The sequence below is a fragment of the Cotesia glomerata genome, linkage group LG6 (assembly GCF_020080835.1).
Source record: "Cotesia glomerata isolate CgM1 linkage group LG6, MPM_Cglom_v2.3, whole genome shotgun sequence".
Taxonomy (NCBI): Eukaryota; Metazoa; Arthropoda; class Insecta; order Hymenoptera; family Braconidae; genus Cotesia; species Cotesia glomerata.
The window spans coordinates 4,689,205-4,709,960 of NC_058163.1; the positions used below are offsets into that span (position 1 = coordinate 4,689,205).

The window sequence follows — 20,756 nt, forward strand, 5'->3', positions numbered from 1 at the left end:
ACTGTTTTTGAATTTTTTTATTAATTATTAGGCTACGTAGATTGAATTTACAAACTTTCAGGAAGTTTTAAAAATTTGACTACTTCGCGTGGATCTCCTTTAGGCGAGCCGTACATTATTTTAAGTACATAATTTTGCACGCCTCCTAGCGCGAAGCACGTGAGGTTTTTTGTTTTTTTTTTTTTTGTGCTTTATACCCTGTTTAAAATTTCCAATAGGATCCCATCAAAAGCGACAAAAGCCACTTAGAAACCCATAAATTTTATTGGTTTCTAAGTGGCTTTTGTCGCTTTTGATGGGATCTTATTGGAGATTTTCAACAGGGTACTCGACTCGTCAAAGTCAAGCAATTTTGTGATCTTTAAATGCCTCTATCACAACCATATTGCACTTATACAATAATATAAGTAGATGTACACCGAGAAAACACTTAAATTAAACCATATTTCATTTTCTAAAATCATTTCATGTTGCTATTAAAAAAAAAAAAACGTTTTGAAAAAAATTTTACGTGGACGTCCTGATATGACAAGAAAAACAGACGCTGATATTTAAAAAAAAAAATAAAAAATACTCTGTAATAATTTACTTAGTTATAGTTTTTTTTTTTTTTTTTTTTTAATTAATTACAAAATTTATTTTTTTCTTAAAAAATGAATGAGCGTTATGAGGCGTGCACTTTTAGATTTTCCGAACTTTTTCGTAGAATACTAAGCTAGTAATAAAACACAAAAATAAATTCAATCAGGCATTTAATTAATAAATACGTTGATAACAAATAACGCGATATTGTCAATACCCCGTTAAATTGTACACATGAAAATTTACATTATACAGTACAAATAAATAATTAAAAACGTGGAATAAAAAAGTTGTAAAGTCTTCATCTTCATAGTGAATCAAGTTCCACGGTAATGTTGGTGCATGGCATCCAGGAGGCAGTAAATAACACGCTCTGCATGTTATCTGGTCCAAATGTCTGCCATCCAATCGTCGCTTAGCTCGTCGTAAGGCAGGACCTTAAGGTTTCTTAGTGCCTCAAGATAAAAGGTCAGCTCAGAAATCACGACCCCGTGTTGGGGCCCGCCGTTATTTACAATGTTCATTTTGAATAATTGTTCCCGTAGTTTCTCCTTAAAGGAGCTGTTTACCGTCCGGTAGAGCGACTGGACGTCAGCTGCTGGCAATATTCCGGAAACTGCTTCGTGTAATTTCACTAGGTGTCTGCAATTGATATCAAAAATAAATATCACAAATAAATTCGTCTCAGAACTTTAACCTCAAATGTTTTTTTTAGTAAAATTATATCAAGTACCTGGAAATATTGCGGAATGACTGTGAGGGGACTGGAGGACGCGCGTCCCAGATAGATATCTGTCCACCTACTAAATTGTCAACAATCGTCAAGATCTTGCCCTCTATTTCTCTAATGTGCGCGCGCACATCACGTTCCACGCTATCCAGCAGCGCCACCCCACCTGTTCCTCCGACAGTTCCTCCTAAACCTGGCCCGCGGGTAGAATTTGCTAATTCTGAAAAATTCAAAGATATTGATTGTTGATCTCTCCATCAATTATACAAATAGAAAATTATACTGAATGTAACAGACGTCTAACAATTTTTATAACAATTAAATTTGATAAAAATAATTTTACACAGAAAGAAAAATTTCTCGACTGGAATCGAAGTTGTGTTGGCCGAAGTAAAAATTTTTCTTGAAATTCTACTCTTGGTGGAAGTAATTTTTTCTTAATTCAAATTATCATAAATACTTGATACAATAAATTTTTATTCTTGATCAAGATTTTTAGATACTTTAGGGAAGCAGCGTCACCTACTTCAGCTGAGAAAAAAATTTTCTCACCTTGTGAAAATTTTTCGCTTGAATATTTGACACCCATTTTATATTATTTTAGCGTGCAATTATACATATTGAATGAAAAAAAAATGATTCAATATTATTTAATCTTCCCATTTAACATGCTAATCAATAGAAATATTAATGAAAATTTACTTCTATCAAGAACTAAATTTTTCAGAGCAAGAGGCTGAATTTTTTCAAAACAACAAAATTTTCTTGGCTTAAATAAATTTTCTTGGATCAAGATACGTATTTCTTAAAGCAAGAGAATTAATTTTGTTGGAACAAGTGAAATTTCTTGTGTCAACAAAAAGTTTTGTTTCGCTCAAGAAAATAATTAGGAAGAAAAATATTTTCTTGACTCAAGTGAACCTTTTTTTCTGTGTGCATGCAGAAATTTAGAAAAATTATTTATTCTAGAATTTTACAAATATCCATTTTTATAACCATTTTGTTATAAAAATTCAAAGAATTTTTAAATGTCTGCTAATTTCATTATCATTAATAGAGAACTTACATGTTCTGTGATTCAATTTTTTTTTTGAAAATTATAGAAAAAATTAAGGAGGTTCGAGTGTAACTTACACGGAAAGAAAATTGAAGGAGTTTTTACTATTTTACTATTGTAATTTTTACTAAATAAAATAGTAACGGTGGAATATACTTCTCATTTAGTAATTTTTACGATCTAGTATTGTAAATTTTATCCAGCAAATAAGACTAGCAAGAGTCTTAAAAAGTCGAATACTATAGAGCAAATTATACAATATGTGTTTGTGAACTTTACAATTCAACTATTGTAAAAATTCACAGTTGGTTTTTTTAAAAGAAATATTAGGGAGGGAGAGAGATAGAAGGTTGGACTAATTGGTACCTGTACAGTAATCGAAAAAAGAAACCGACATTTTCGTACTATCTGGGAATCGAACCCAGAACTCTGTGTTGGCAGCCAGAGACTCTCCCTCTACGCTATCCGAGGTAAACTAAGACCCATATCCTTTAACATTTACATAAACTCGGAGTCTAGCGCTGTGCACGGCCATCACTCACACTAATTGAGAAACATTCCAATTCAACTATTGTAAAATTTGCTATAGTTCTATTGGAAAGATACAGAGGCAGCACTGGAAATTTTCATCTCTTACTTTTTACAATAGTAATATCGTATTTTATCATGAATAAATAGTATTTCTTCTTCTAAAATATTTGACAATTAATAGTAATAAAAGTATAGTCCAGCTTTACAATAGTTGTATCGTTAATTTTCCCAGAAATTTTTTCCCGTGTATGAGTCAAAATAATGTTTAAATTTTTTTTTATTTCAGTCTTCCCCTTATTCATCGAAATTCTTTATCTTAATTTAAAATAATTTGAACAATTTAATAATTGATGAATTTTGCTTATTCAATAAAATAAAGTAATAAATTAACTTTCGTATTTATTACTTGCCGGATTAAATAAACAGATTTGACAACAGCGCGTTTGATTATACCTATTACAGAGACGTGGATGAGTGTGTGAGTAAAATATTTCTCTCTGTAACTATATTTCTATCCTTTTCTTTTTAACTTCCCGCTAAGAAAATCGAAGATTTTCAAAAATCGGGAAGTTATTGTTTTCATCCCGTTTTGCAAAAATCGAGTTTTCATCAGATCTCGACGTTTGAAGGTCACAGGAAGCTTCCCTGACTATCCCCGCGAGGTTGTCACGGTGTCTGTATGTATGTGTGTATGTGTGTGTGTGTGTGTGTGTGTGTGTGTGTGTGTGTGTGTGTGTGTGTGTGTGTGTGTGAAAATATGTGAACCGCTTTTAACTTTTGAACGGCTTGACCGATTTCATCGCGGTTGGTGCCATTCGAAAGGGCTTGATCAAACTTAGATTTTGAAAACTATTTGGACTGATTCAGATCAATATATTTCGAGAAATCGTAAAAAAACTGAAAAAAAAAATTTTTTCAAATGTGGTTTTTTTGGAATAACTTTTAAATGGCTTAAAGGTTCAATTCCAAAAACTAATTAGCTCTTAACCTCAAAAAACCACGTCGATCGCCACCAGTCCGGTCAAAATCGGTTGATTCGTTCGAGAGATATCGTGAACGAAAGAAAACTGAAAAAAGTGTTTTTTCGGAATAACTCCAAAATTCCTAGCGCGATCAATTCAAAATTTGAGATTCTTTCTGAGGCTTAAAAAACTGCGTCGAATGCTTCTAACCGCGTAAAAATCGGTTTATTCATTCAAAAGTTATTGCGGTTTAAAAATTCAAAAAATAGTGTCTTATCAAATCTCTATCAGACTTTTGAGCTCGAAGAGCTTTAAAGCATAGGAAAGCAATCTCTTTGAGCTCGGAGAGCTCAAAATAACCCATAAATTGTATTTTTGAGCTCGAAGAGCTCAAAAACGTCATTGGTGCAATTTTAAGCGCCTAAGTATGGAATTAGCGGGAAGTTGCAGGGATGGCCTTCAGGGTCAACCGTTTTCCTAATTTTTTTTCAGCTGTTGACGCGACGTTGCCAAATCTTTATTCGAATAAATAGCTGACGATAAATGAGTCAAAAACATAAAATTAAACTTTAAATATTTCAAAAATTATATCAGTTATGTATTATTATTAAATTTTTTTTATATTTTACAATAATCCAAGTTTCTTGTGTATAGTTTTTTATTCGTTAAAGTTGGGAGGTTAATATTAAAAAAAATAATTAAAGCCTCGACTAAAGTTTGTCCGCCATAAGAGCCCGTGTATAATGAGATAAAAAAATGTGATTTTTGAAATTTAATATCTAAATAACTAAACGGTGAATCTTTTTAAAATTTTGGGATCAGATAAATTACGTATTTATTTGTACGTATACTTAATTTCAAAGCTCAAAGTTGAAAATTATTTTCTACATTAGATTCGCTCGAACTTCCTTAAGATACTCCGAATAAATTTATCTATTATAAAAACAAAATTTTCAGTGATATTAAATTAATGCAAGTTCTCTATTACTATTACTATATTAAAAACAACTTACCTTGGAAATGTGACTTAACAAATGGCATACACCACAATAAAAGCTTCAAGCTACGACTGGCAAGCACTAAAATGGTGCTGGTAATAGTCTTCAATCCCGCGGCTTGCATCGCACCAGCGCCTAGCACCAATTGGCAACACCGCGAATTGTAATGACGAAGTAACTCTGCTAAATAACGTCCTATACTTCCAGACAAGACTTGCAATTCAGTAGCTATACTATTGAAAAAAAAAAAAAATATTTTATTAATTCAAAATAATCAAGTTAATTATATAATAAAATAAAATTTATGATAACTTACCAACAATACTCATCAATCATTTGTACAAGCATAATAACAGAACTAACAACAGCAAATTGTTCATTATCGATAGTTAAAAAATTTTTTACATCACTAAGTCCACTAGGACAATCGTTAATATTATTACTATTAATTTTTACAGACAATAATTCTTTGGGAAATTTTTTAAACTGATGAACGCGATCTATTAATATCTGAAAGTCTCGTGGAATATCAGCCTGCTTCCACATTTCGGTATCTAGGAGTTGACTAAGTTTTTGTTTCCTTTCATTATGGAACCTCTGTACAAATTTACTGGCATGTATCTACAAAGAACATAAATATTACTTATATCATCTATATTATTAAGAGAATAAGAAAAATTTTGTGTCCAGGATAGTTATAAGATAAAACCAGTTTTTTTAGTTAAATTTAGTGTCATTGCAAAGGTCTTGACTTGAATTTGTGCATTTTCAAGGTTTCATATCATTCGCACCGATAGTCAATTTATTATGATAAGTATTTAAGGAAAAGTACCCAGTAGTTAAACAGATTTCAAAGTAAAACGTATTTGACCTTACTTTTAATAGATAAAGATGTAATTATTAGTTCAAATTAGTGATTTTCATGAAAATATAAACAATTTTGAATTGATTGAAGCGCAAAATAACAAAGATAATTGAATATTTATATTTTGACGTTTTTAAGATAGACTATGAAAGAAGTAGTAGTTGAACAATCAATTCTGACAAGCCGCAATAGTTGAACACTCCGGGAGCAGTAGTTGAACTAATAAAATATATGACAATAGGCACACCAAAAATTTTCAACGTTTTCTTGAAATATCAAAAGAATTATAACATATTATTGATTAATATTAAAAATAATACTGTGAATATTTAATATGTTCATTTAAAAATGAGAAATATTTGTATTTAATTTTTTAATTACATTTTTTATGAATGAGAAAGCAAATTTTCAATTATAAATTAAAAAAACTCAATTCAAAACGTTCAATAATTTTTAACTATACTAATTTTTAGCTATTAAACTTATTTAATTCAAAGTAATTAATACAAATCACAATGCTGATCACTAGTTTATAAACCTGTTAGAAATTAGAGGGCTGTTAAAATTATACGGCCCCAGCTTGTTCAAGTTCTGGGTACCGCTTTGAAAATTTTGAGGTATAGTTAGATGCTAAAATTTAATATAAAAATCATAGTTTATGTCTGCAAAAAATATGTATAACAGTCAACGCTCTTTGTATTTGACTCGCCCGTACAGGACCATTCTCTGTATTTGACTCGTCCTTGTCCATAAGAGCTGTGTAAAATCGTCAAATACAGAGGAAGAATGTGGTCAAATACAGAGAGCGGTCAAATACAGAGAGGTCCAATACAGAGAGCGTCGACTGTATTTAGAAAAGACTATTCATTGGGTGGTACAATTTTTATTACTTAAAATGATGATAGACTGTTTTTTTTACTAATTGTTCGGTTTACTGTATCATTAAATAACTACAACATGCGCATATTATTCATAATAAATATACGGATTTTGTATTACAACAATTCGAAGTCTGTTTAAGTACTGGTCCTATTTTTATAAGTGTTCAAGTAATGGGTACTTTACCTTAGGTTGCATTTGAAAATTCTCTATCTCTAGATACATAATTAAGAAATGACTTCGTATTTTATGAATTATTGAAATTTTTAAAGATATAAGTTCACCCCGACATTACACTAATCGAGACCTTTCATTTGAGTACCTACATCAATTTTTAATATATTTATATATTTTATATATATGTATATATGAAAAATATATGAAAATGCATGTGGGTACTCAAATGAAAGCTCTTGATGAGTGTAACATCAGGATGAGCTTATATCTTTAAAAACATCAATATTCATGAAAGTACAGTGCAATTTAACAAAAGTCATTATTTAATAAAGCAAAATTTAAATTATTTATAGTTAACAAGTCACGGCAGTCACATAGTGACTGCAAGGTTGCTAGTTTCATTATTATCAACTTTAAAGCTTTATAAAAATACTCACTTTAAAGGCAGAACGAAGCGCAGTACACTGTTTACCGCATATCAATTCACAGGTGTCGGTAAATTCGTCTATGATACTCGCCAGTTGGCAAACCTGAGCGACAGTGGCGCCACGGTCACTCAGCCATGAATTGTCATCTTTGAGTATCGAAATTGCCTCTTTGTCGCTGTTGAACTTATTGTTGCTATTAACTACAGTAGCTTCTTTGTTAGACTCATTTATATTCTTCTCTCGGTCATTATTTGCCGACACCGAAGGTGAAAGTAGTTGACTCGCCAGTCGTTCATGACAATAATCACATATTGTTGATAACATATCATTAAGCTTATTCTTAACCCGTAAGTATTCCTCGGTTATTAATAATTTATCTATATTATTTCTATCTACATTATCACTGGATAAAGATGCTGTTTCACTCATTACTTCGTACACAGCCTAAAACAAATATAATTAAAAAGGTTTTATTTTTTATAACTTTACTAATTTTCTTTTTATTTTAATCAAAGTTATTAAGACGAAATAAAGAAATAATATTTCAATAATTTATTTTGGGTATCTTTTACTTTTTTATTGTTTTAATCGAAAGCTTATTATTTTTTCAATCAAATTCAATGAAAATAAAATTTTTTTTTAATCGTTAATTGCATTAAATTCTTAACCAAATTAAAATTTTAGTAAAAATTACAATTTTAAAACCTAATTATTTAATTAAATATCCCGGAAACCTACTGTTTTTTAATTTTTTTATTAATTATTAGGCTACGTAGATTGAATTTACAAATTTTCAGGAGGTTTTAAGAATTTGACTACTTTGCGTGGATCTCCTTAAGGAGATCCAATTACCTTCCTAGTGTAAAGAATATCTATAAAAAAATAATACGTTGAAATACTTTTGTTATGCATCTTAAAATTAATTTTTAAATTAATTAACAACAAATACAAGACTTTACAAAACGGAAGTTCCTTGCGATTTTTCATAAAAAATATAAAATATCTCCGTAATACGTTCGGAAATCTACTTTTTTTATTTTTCTAATCGAAAGCTTATTATTTTTTCAATTAAATTCAATGAAAATAAAATTTTAAATCGTTAATTGCATTAAATTCTTAACCACCTACACGGCTGGTGGAATCTCCATTTACCTACATGTAAAAATTACAATTTTAAAACCTAATTATTTAATTAAATATCCCAGAAACCTACTGTTTTTTAATTTTTTTATTAATTATTACGCTACGAAGATTGAATTTAAAAATTTTCAGGAAGTATTAAAAATTTGATTACTTCACGTGGATCTCCTTAAAAGTCCTCCAAATTTTATGATTAAACTCATAACATTACTTCTCTACTAACTCTACCTTATTAATAAAAGCAATTACCTTAATCCGCATCAACAAACTAGTCAAAGATTGAATAGTACTCGATAATAAGGTCAACCGTTCAGTCAACGACAAACCAGTGACCTCTAGCGCAGCAGCTTGTTGATCACTACAACAATCACTGGCAGCTAGTGCTTCAATAATACGTTGCTTGGTCACAGCACGGATTGTCGTAATGCTTTCTTCCTTGTAAGTATCAATGAATTGAAAGTGCTTCTGTCTCAGCAGTCCCGATATTATTGACACCAATTTATCCTGTCAATAAAATATTCAGTAAATTAATCAATAATCACTGATTAAATGACAATTGATCTTTAACACTTACAGCATCCAGAACAGAATAGTCAGCGATGAGTGGTCGGTTCAGATCGGCAGTCGAGTACCTTTGGAACTCGGTGAAAAGCATCTTGTCGACCAGCTTCTCCATTTCAGTCAACTGGGAACTCAAGTGTCGGAAGCTCTGAATACCGTTGAGTTCCTGGTGCAGGATTTCTTGGGTCGTTGATATTAGGTCAAGTGCTGCGACGTAATCGGGCGTCGAAAGAAGCAACTGGATCATTGGCTGGCTCTGATGAACAGTCGCTATAAGTTTTAGTTTTTCGTAAACCTGAAGTCTATTTGATCGCGCTCTTTCTAGCCTGAAATATTTAAAAAACTAGTCAATAATTTTTTTTTTTTTTTATAAAAATAAATTGCTGCTTTTTTTTTTTATTTAAAAAAATTCATTTATAATTTTTTATCAAATAAATTATAGCAAAAAAAATTTATTTTGAAAAAAATTTGTTTATTTAGAAGTTTTAAAAAATTATACATATAATTTTTTAGGCCTAGTTTATTTTTCAAAATAAAATTAAAAAATTTTCAAACTAATTTCAGTGTCATTATGAAATCTTTTTATTTAATTTTTTCTATGATCTATATGATTAATAGAATTAATTTTGTTGCTTGAATAATCACCGAGATACTGATGGTCAATGCTGGACGACGAGTCAATGTCAGCTTTACAGACGTTTTGTACTGAGATTTTTTTTTTTATTTATTCAATAACTATCTTAATAATTAAAGTAATTAATTGCGTTATTCAGACTACATTATTTGCTTTAGGCAATAAAAATTTTAAGAGCCAAAATCTACTTTGTATAATTAATAATTAAATTTTTTGAATTGTTAATTTTGATTAATTGATTTAATAAATTAATGTAGACTATGATTGATTTCGATTATTTTATTGTTACTGGCAAAAATTTCTTCTAAGATAAAGTACCCAGTACTTGAACACTTATAAAAATGGGACCAGTATTTGAACAGACATTTCGAACTATTGTAATACAAAATCCGTACATTTTTTATGACTAATATGCGCATGTTATAATTATTCAATGATACGGTAATTGATTTCTGTAAGTTTTTTCAATTATAAATCAAAACAATTATATTTTTGTTAACTTAAAAGTTGACATGTCGAGAATAGCCGATAGATGCTATTTTTTTCATGAAGAAGGTACTAAACCGTAAACTGAACAATCAGTAAAAAAAAAAAAGGTACATCATCATTTTAAACAACAAAAATTGTACCACCCAATGAAATAGTCTTTTCTAAATGATACATATTTTTTGCAAAGAAATAAACTATAATTTTTATATTAAATTTTAGCGTCTAACTATACCTCCAAATTTTCAAAGCGGTACCCAGAACTTGAACAAGCTGGGACCGTATAATTTTAACAGCACTCTAATCTCTAATAGTTTTATAGACTAGTGATCAGCATTGTGATTTGTATTAATTACTGCAAATTAAATAAGTTTTATAGCTAAAAATTAGTGTAGTTAAAAATTATTGAACGTTTTAAATTGAGTTTTTTTTTTTTATTTATAATTGAAAATTTGCTTTGTCATTCATAAAAAATGAAATTAAAAAATTGAATACAAATATTTCTCATTTTTAAATGAACATATTAAATATTCACAGTATTATTTTTTTTGCTCGACGGGCAGAAAGCGTCAACTATCGGCCCGCTGCGCTAAACGAAAGTGCCGCTTTCTGCCTTCGTCGAGCAAAAAAATAGTATACACTCCACGGGAAGTAAATAAGAAAGCCTCAGATCACATGTTTGTCAACCTCGGCTTCGCCTCGGCCGACAATTACATGTGATCTGAGACATTTCTTACTTTACTTCCCTAGGTGTGTAATATACTATTAATATTAATCAATAATCTATACTAATAAATGGAGAGCCGGTTTTTTTGTTCGGTTATACTGCGAAAATTACTGAACCGATCGGAATAATACTTATACCATAAGATGCAGCGTGTTTCGGAGAAGGTTTTAGTATATGATATGGTAGTGATTACTTATCCGGAACCTATATTTTTTTGACTTAAAAATAATGAATTTTTATTTTAACTAAATTTATTCTATTCGATTGTCATTTGTTTAAAATAAATTTTTTAATTCTCTTGGTTATGTTTATATACTAGGCAAATTTCTTCACTTATGAGACCTGCAATTTCTTTAACTGAAACTTTCAATGCTCATTATAATTTTTTTTTTTTTATTAATTATAATTCATTTTTGTAAGAAAGACACGGGAATGTTATAATGATTGCACATTAAAAATTACAATGAATATTAGCTAGAATAATTACATGGATGAAAGGTGCATGCCAATTCGGTAGAATTGGGAAGCTGTGCAAGTCAAAACAATACTCTAATTAAATTTCAAGTCTAGATCTAAAAATGCAATTCTATAAAGCGCCCAGCGGAGCGGACGAGTAACAGCTAGTATGTTATAATTCTTTTGATATTTCAATAAAACGTTGAAAACTTTTGGTGTGCCTATTGCCATATATTTTATTAGTTCAACTACTGCTCCCGGAGTGTTCAACTACTGCGGCTTGTCAGAATTGATTGTTCATACTTCTCCTTTCATAATCTATCTTAAAAACGTTTTCAAAATATAAATATTCAATTATCTTTATTATTTTGCACTTCAATCAATTCAAAATTGTTTATATTTTCATGAAAGTCACTAATTTGAACTAATAATTACATCTTTATATCTTAAAAGTAGGGTCAAATACGTTTTACTGTGAAACCTGTTCAACTACTGGGTACTTTACCTTAGTATCATAAATATCAAAAAATCATTAAGCCAAAATTTTCTTATTCATAATCTATAAATCTCGACAGTCTTATAGAGACTGCAGATTGCTAGTAATTTAATAATGTACCAACCTCAAAAGATTCAAAGAATCAACAACAAAATTCTTATTAATGTCTTTGATATTCCTCCTCAAAGCCTTGCAGATATTGATAGTCTGCGTGAGCTGCTCCATCAAGACATCATGGGACGTCATCGCCTGGAAGAAAGCCTGAGACTTGCTGGCGACCTGCTCAGCGATCCTCACTTCAACGATGTCCAGGTAGTGGCTGAACTTCTCCTGGTAGCACCTGACCTGAAGCATGACATCATTGGTAGAAACTTCGGTCTTCGCTAGCAAGCCGTCTTTAGTGAAGGGAAAGACACTCTCAAAAGTGTCGCGACTAGACAGTTCCAAATTGGGGTTCCTAAAAATACTGGGAATGCTCGAGAAGTCAAACTCCTCCCTCTCCTGACACGAGGTCGACGAGCTCGAGTTAATCGAGGTCTGGGACCTGGTGGAGTGTCGCCGGTACCTCCTGCCGATTTTTTTCAAGTACCCGTCGAAGTAGTTGATAGTGACATCTGGAGGAAGGTACTGGCTCTTGGGGATGTTGACGTGCTCTGTGAATCCGTCGCCCCAGGTCTTGGTCAGGAAGTTCCCCTGCTTCCCTTTTTTTGGGTCGTTCAAGACTGCCGGGAGGTTAGCTGCCGCGGAATATACTGTCCACGTTGGCTTTGACATCCCCGTTATCTGCGCGTAGTTTCCCGATGGTGATACTCCGTTCTTCAGGGCACTCTGCTGCATCACCGCGTGCTTTCCTGCGTGGGCTATGTAATCGCTGTCCGATACTCCCTCCAGTGGCAGGCTCGAACACACTGAGTTGTAGCCATAGTGGCAGACGAACGAGCCACCTTCTTTTGAACAGTGGGAGTCTCGCAAGTGTCTGAAATAATTATTTCATTTTTTTTTTTATTGATTTAATTTATGGGTAATTGGAAAAAATTTTTAAGTTATGAAAAATTCATATTATCACATTAAAATTATTATAAAATAAGAATTATAATATCCACCCCCACTATTTTCCTGAAAAACAAGCATCCCTAGAATTATCGCTCCATTTTTTGTAACAAAAAAAAATATCATTATGATTATTATTATTAATAAAGATAGACAGTTGTTATTTTTAAGCCTGTTATTTAAAAAGATTTAATTTTTTACTCAGTGTAATTTTTTTCGGTAAATGAAAAAATAATTCAGACTGCCCAGTCTAGGACACGATCCTGGATCTTTTGGCCAGGCACGAAATGCTCTACTAGTTAAGCTATCCGAGACACCGTCCGTAACAGTACCGGTCTGGGCTCTCCGAATTATTTTTTCATTTACCGAAAAAAGTTATATTGAGTAAAAAATTACATCTTTACACATTTTTTAACAAAAATTTTGGAAATAAAATTTTGATTGTTTTTTGATTGAGAAAAAAAATTTTGGATAAAATTTATATTTTATTTTTTTTTTATGTTTTTGATATATTTTTTTTTAAAGTACATAAAAGAAACGAGCAATTAAAAAAAAAAAAAGTTGAATATCACAATTTTCTAAAAAATTTATAAATTTTTTTTTTTAATTTGTTAACATTGTGATAATCAACTTTTTTTGTTCATTTTTTCATGTATTTATTAAAAAAAAAATATATATTAATAAAATCAAATAGAAATTTCATTAAAAAAAAAGAAAATTAAAATGGTTGACCCCATTTGTAAATAATTACTAAATATTTTTGTAAAATTTATTGGTAGTTTTTTTAACTTTTTATGTGTAAAATTTTTTTATTGCAATTTATTTGTTGATATGAAGTATATCAAATTAAAGATAATAAGCGATGTCTTAACTATAAAAATATTTTGAAATTTTTTTAGTAAAATTTTTAGTTAATAAAAATACAAAAACCACATTTGCTAAAAATTGCAAATACGTTTCCAATTTTTTTATTTATACTCAAAAGACACCTGATTATTTTTTTCAATAAATAAATTAAGATAAAAAAAATTTATAAATTTTTTCAATAAAATCGTGTTTTTAAAAAAAGTTATAAATTATTACTGCACAAATGAACAAATTTACATGTTCGTACTAAATTTACACATCTGTCAAAACATACTTCTGATAAAAATTATACTTATCAAGAATCTCAAATATTCTACAATTTTTTTAAACATACTCTAGCTAATCTAAAAACTCTTAATATTTTTCTAAATTTCTTCATTAAATAAATAAAAGAAAATTTCACATCCAGAAATTTTTCAAAAATTATAAAATAACTTTTTACAATTTATTTTCCAAACAAACTTCTGTCAAATTTTTCAATTCTAAAAAAATAATTATTTTAAAAAATTTAACAGCTTGAAAATTTCTACACGTGAATTTAAAAAAATATGACAATAAATTTAGCAAATATTTGATAATTTAAAAATTTTTGTAACAAATAAATTATGGCAAAAAAAATAGAAAAAAATTGACATGCAGAAATTAAAAAAAAATAAAATATTCTTAAAATATTTTTTTTTTCCCTCAAATTCCTCAAGTACAGTCATGTAATTTTTTATTCATTATCCCTTCGTCTCAGTTTAAAAATATATTTTTTCATACTTTAAAAAATATTAGATGATTGCAAGGATCATTAAACTTTTAATGTTTTGAGAATATTTTATTTATTTTAACTATCGTCCAATATTTTGAAAAATCTTAAAAAAATATAAATTGTAGGTCAATGTTAGAGTAATGCGTGCAAAAAAAATCTTAGGTGTACCATTCGATTTTGGCATAAAAAAAATTTTTTTTAAATATAATCGCATTTTTACCGATGACCAACTAACCCGATTATCGAGCGAATTTTTCTAGGAATACTAATTAGTGATATCTTAAAACCCATAAACACTTTTTTTAATATTATCAAGTAGATTCGGAGAATAATGAATTTGAAAAAAAAACTTTTATTTTTTACTCAAAAACGTGTGGTATTTTAGAGTTGAAACTCGGCTGAAATGTTGTCCACAGTTTAAGGTATTTCAGGAAAAAAATTAGCCCGATTGCAATGGGGGCATTTTACCCCGGCTTGTCTGGCAAGGGACTTTATTTGTTAAAGAAAATTAAAAAATTGTCAAGCGACAGCTAAATATAATGCCATTAAAAAAATGTCAGGTGTCACTTTCATTATCAAAAAAATAGCCAGATGTCTTGTAATTTAAGTATTATTTTTTGCACATATCCTTGTCAACATAGACAAAGTTTTCTGATCTTGTCTCATATTTATTTTGTATAAAAAAAAAGTTTAGATAAGCAATAGGATGTTTAATTATGGATCACTCTGCAAATCGGAGTACAACCTTGATAATTAATTATCTGGCGAAGAAACCCGCTTCGATGCACCTGACAAATTTTATATTAATATAAATTAATAATAAAATTTATATTAATGATAATAATAATAAAAATAAACTCACTTGACAAAATCAGCAGTTTTCTTAAAAACGAGGTTAGGACAATACTCGCAGGAGAGGGCTGGACTGTTGGTGTTGTTGTTAAGCTGCTCGGCGGAGATCTTCACCAGCTTGGCCATCGCTCAGAGGAAAGTCGGGTCCGGTGGGATCCAGGAATGCATCGTGCTCACAGATTAAAATGTGTCATATTTCAGCGGACTAACTGAGGCGAGGAATTTTTAATTATCGATAACATACTTGTAACTTATGTTTTATACTTTGTACCTGATAAGTGATAAGTTGTAGAAATAAGGTGGAATTATGATTCTGAGATGGGGTAGAGATGTCATGTGGCGATGACGTCATGAACCGGTTAGTTTGGAGATATTCCGCCAGATGTTAGCTGACTGTCGTTTCTGAAAAGGAAGAATGTGAGTTATAAAGGAAACTATGATAATGGCTGCTAGCAAAATAAATTTCTTTGTTCATGAAATTAGTAATCATTTAATGTTTGTTAAACTAGAATTTAATTTGCGCGCCTCATATTTATTTTCTTGATATATTTATGAATATATTTCTTGATATATTCAGTGAATGAAACTAACTAAAGTATACATACAATAAATTATATGCTCATGACATATTATTGTGTCGTTTATGTATATTATAATTACTTTCAGCCAATCACGTTACGAATAGTTTGCAACACATATATTTTCATATATTTCATCTTAATTTTATTATAGGATATAGGATTATTATAGGATTATAGGATTATTATTATAGGATTACAAAAAATACTAAAATCCGAATAAAAACAGTTTCACTGTAAAAAAATCGCGCCAAGTCCACGTTCATAAGACTATTAAGAAAAAAAAATTTGTTTTTTTCTTTACAAAAATATATAAAATTAAAAAATTAAAAAATCCAAGTAACCGATATGATTGTTTATGATTTTCGGAAATTAAAAAAAATTTTGTTATAAATTTAAAAATTAAGAAAAAAATTTTGGAACGTACTTGGTGTGCGTCATAGTGTATTTCAATTTTTTTAAATTTTGCAACCGCGTACACTAAATACGTTCCAAACTTTTTTTTTAATTTTTAAATTTGTAACAAAATTTTTTTTAATTTCCGAAAATCATAAACAATCATATCGGTTACTTGGATTTTTTAATTTTTTTATTTTATATATTTTTGTAAAGAAAAAAACAAATTTTTTTTTCTTAATAGTCTTATGAACGTGGACTTGGTGCGATTTTTTTACAGTGAAACTGTTTTTGTTCGGATTTACAATAACAATCAGAAATAATGTGCTGAGAATATCAATTTTTTTTTCGTTCTTTTGAGTACTTGTTTACTTACAAATTTCTGCATATTAATGTTTCTCAATCTCAAATTTCAAATCATTTCCATGTTAATAAGACGATAAGTGGCGTCGACAACTTTAAGTAAAGTAAAACAAAAATCACAGTTCTAAAAATTTCACGATCTTTTAAGATCAGTACAAGGTATTATACAAAAAAAAATTGAGCCAAAATTTTAATATAGATCGTCATTTTTGACGATTTTCAAAAATTCAAAATTTAACAAATTTAGCATTTTTCAAAACATTTTTTTTTTTTTTCAATAGCCCCAAGTGTCCCCTTTCAAACAAACGAAAGGCAATTCCTGTATCTATATTTGCATTCGAGATATAACAAAAACAAAATTGAAAAACTGGAAAAATCGCGCAATTTTGAATTTGCATATCTTTTGAAAAAAATTTTTTTATTTTTTTCCTTTGACAGAAGTTCGTTGTATGATAAAAGAAAACTTCTGACCAAAATTTATCCAAATCGAAAGGGGTCGATTCCAACTATTGGTCGATTTGACATGAATTGACCCAACTATATTTTACTATCAAGTCGCAACAACAGTAGGGGACGGACGGGCAAGACGGAGAGGGCGGGTAAAATGAATAATCATTTTAAATCGCTGGTCGGTCGATAGAAACATTTTAGACAGCAATCTATCAATCTATTATGTAACTACACTTACCGTTATCGATAAAGCATTGGTTTTGCATACTTGTGGGAATTTTTTTTATAAATATTGAAATTTAGGAAAAAAAAAAAATTTTAAATCGTAAGTATACAGTACTTAGTTTAATGTTGTTAAGGACGATGCAGATTTGATTTTTTTTCTTCATATTCAGGACGCGGTTGATATTTTTGCGACGATTGTTTTGATTGAAATGTATTTTCCAATCAGTATTCGTTTTACGCGACCTGAGTATTCATTTTGCCCGCCCTGGTAGGGCAAAACGGATAATGTTGACTTTTTTAATTTCGAAGAAGAATTTCTTTGTTATTATTTTTACTTTACTTTAATTATAAACTTCAATTACCCAAAAAATTATTAGCCAAAGTTAAGAATGGATATGATTGTAATATATATTTGTTATTTCATTTTCAAATTAACATATCCGTTTTGCCCGTCCTTCCCCTAGTAATCCTGTTGCTACAACAGGATTTTTTCCTGTCGTTGCAACCTGGCTGCCTCCTGTTGCTGCAAAAGGATTTTTTCCTGTTGCTACAACATGACTGCCTCCTGTTGCAGCAACAATAAATTTTTTTCCGTGCAGAATCCAAACGTAGATTTTATAACTTCCCAGATCATCTAGAAATTTCTAGATCATTTTAGAATTTTCTAGAACATTCTCATTTAATCAGAATCTAAACGTAGATTTTAGATCTTACCGGATCTTTCTAGAAATTTCTAGATCATTCTAGACATTTCTGAATCATTCGAAAATTTTCTAGAACATTCTCATTCGATCAGAATCTAAACGTAGATTTTAGATTTTACTAGATCTTTCTAAAAATTTCTAGATAATTTTAGAATTTTCTCGAACATTTTCGACGGATTCGAACATTGGTATACGGGTGATTCTCTGTAAGGACGTCCTAAATCTGTACAAAATTGTCCGACCAAATTATTTTTGATTTTATTAGAAAAAAAATTAACAAGGGCTACAAAACTATCAGCTTGATTATAATAAATAAACAGCCGAATTAATTTTTACTTTTTCGATATTTGTGTATCTTTTGCCATATATAACATGACAGGGGACTGATTACCAGGGGACTGATTTTTTTTATCAAATTGAGAAAAATCAAGCAAACTATTTCAATGCATCCAATTTTTCAAGTTCTCAATTAATGTTTACATTAATTAGAATAATATTAAGAGTTGTGGATTTAATTTTATAAATAAATTATAAATAAAAATAGCTGCCAGGGGACTGAGTTTTGAAGTGGCCCAGACACATATTTCCAGCACAAACGGTGCTTTGACACTAAATAAAATGATGATAAAGCGCTAACAGCCTTATGGTTATTAACTCAAGGCTAGTTAGATTCTTATAAACCTTACAAAAGGTAAAATAACACGCTGGATTTTTTTTTTGGCTTTGAACTTCTGGCAGGGAACTGATCTTAAAATGCCTGGGACAAACTTTGGTTTAATGAATTTAATGAAACAAATTAATTTTCGGTACTTTTTATTGAAGAAGATTGTTAGTTAACTAATTAAGATTATAAACATTATGGACCACATTATATATTATTGACGAATAACTTGAAATTAAATCTTAAAGTTTTAATTTTGGGAATGGGACAGCCCAGGGGACTGACGTTTATGTGGTTTACGACCTTATCGCAAAAAAACCAAAATTTATTTCATTTTAGTTTTCAATGCTCCAAATAGAAATGTTTTTTTACTTTCGAAATAAATTTTGTTTAGTAACAAAATAACAATTTTTCTTATAAAAAAATGCCTGGGACAGCAAAAAACATCCTTACAGAGAAATCCTTACGGAGTGTATTTATCACCCATACATATTAAAGCTTTCTAGATCATTCCAGAAATTTTTAGAACAATCTAGACCATTTTAGACCAATGATAGTCTCACATTTTTAAAGTTAAAATCTTTCAACCCCCGTATCTTTTAAGTATACCCTTATAATTATCGACTTGCAACCATCATCGTGCACGATGGGAACCTTGTACCTATTGCCACATACAAACACTTTTCGTTTGCGATGCGTAGTTTTTGCTGCAAAGTGAAATATCGGGGCACACACCTCCAATTTTATATATATACTAGCTGTTACTTGCCCGCTCCGCTGAGCGCTTTATAGAATTGCATTTTTAGATCTAGACTTGAAATTTAATTAGAGTATTGTTTTGACTTGCACAGATTCCAAATTCTGTCGAATTGAAATGCACCTTTTATCCATGTATTTATTCTAGCTAATATTCATTGTAACTTTCAATGTGCAATCATTATAACATTCCCGTGTCTTTCTTACAAAAATGAATAATAATTGATATGAAAAAAAAAAAATTTGTAATGAGCATTGAAAGTTTCAGTTAAAGAAATTGCAGGTCTCACAAGTGAAGTAATCTTCCTAGTATATAAACATAATCAATAGAATTAAAAAATTTATTTTAAACAAATGACAATCGAATAGAATAAATTTAGTTACCATAAAAATTCATTATTTCTAAGTCAAAAAAATTTATGTTCCAGATAAGTAATCACTAATATATCATATACTGAAATTTTTTCCGAAACACGCTGCATCTTATGGTATTAGTATTATTCCGATCGGTTCAGTAGTTTTCGCAGTTTAAGGGGTTATACGCAGTTGCAAAGCTAAAAAAACAACATTTTTTTATGAATTTTTTCTAGACACAGTTTTTAATTATCAATTACAAGTGATGGTTATTTAAATAGAGCCTACTTTCAACAATACAATAAAGCATCAATCATGTAAAAATATAAATGTGCACCGCTCCTGTAGAAGATGTTCTGAACGACCTCTAAAAAAAAGGCGTTTGGCGGTGATCTCCATTTCGTTGGTTTGGATTATCTGAAATCAAAAAATATGGTGAATTCTTTTACAGAATAGATTAATGCAGGTATTGGACGAAGGAATAAGATTAAAAAAAATTATTACTATTTTTTTTTTAACAATTTGGAAAATTGTTTTTCAACAAAAACGAAAAATTTTTTACAAATAGACGCCATTTTGTCAAAAATCAAAATTTTTATTATTCCTTCGTCCAATACCTGCATTAATCTATCCTGTAAAAGAATTCACCATATTTGATTTCAGATAATCAAACCACCGAAATGGAGATCACCGCCAAGCGCCAGAGGTCGTTCAGAACATCTTCTACAGGAGCGGTGCACATTTACATGATTGACGCGCTATTGTATTCTTGAAAGTAGGCTCTATTTAAATGACCATCACTGTAATTGATAATTAAAAACTGTGTCTAGAAAAATTCATAAAAAATGTTGTTTGCTTTGCAACTGCGTATAACCACCGACAAAAACCGGAGATCCATTTATTAGTATAGATAAAGATATACTTACATTTTTTAAGTTAAAAAGTGAGCATGGAATTGAAATTCAATAACTTCTGCTTATTGAAGTGTTGCAGTACACTACTAGGTGATTTGAGCAATCGTTATTGAAATTATATTT

General features: G+C 29.8%; 1 protein-coding gene across 2 annotated transcripts; it reads right to left on the bottom strand.

Moving 5' to 3' along the window:
- Positions 1-735: 735 nt before the first annotated feature.
- LOC123267639 (vacuolar protein sorting-associated protein 54) lies at positions 736-15,369 on the bottom strand. 2 transcript variants are annotated; one of them, XM_044732371.1, is made up of 10 exons: positions 15,243-15,350; positions 15,126-15,168; positions 11,834-12,685; positions 8,924-9,236; positions 8,599-8,853; positions 7,219-7,653; positions 5,177-5,481; positions 4,876-5,093; positions 1,316-1,532; positions 736-1,224 (listed from the first exon to the last, which is right to left on the bottom strand). In XM_044732371.1, exons 3-10 carry the CDS (start codon positions 12,544-12,546, stop codon positions 963-965), a joined length of 2,718 nt encoding a protein of 905 aa, XP_044588306.1. In that variant the 5' UTR covers positions 12,547-12,685; positions 15,126-15,168; positions 15,243-15,350; the 3' UTR covers positions 736-962. The 2 variants fall into 2 exon arrangements, with proteins under 2 accessions (XP_044588306.1, XP_044588305.1); XM_044732370.1 differs by lacking the exon at positions 15,126-15,168 and having other exon boundaries at positions 15,243-15,369.
- Positions 15,370-20,756: the final 5,387 nt, after the last annotated feature.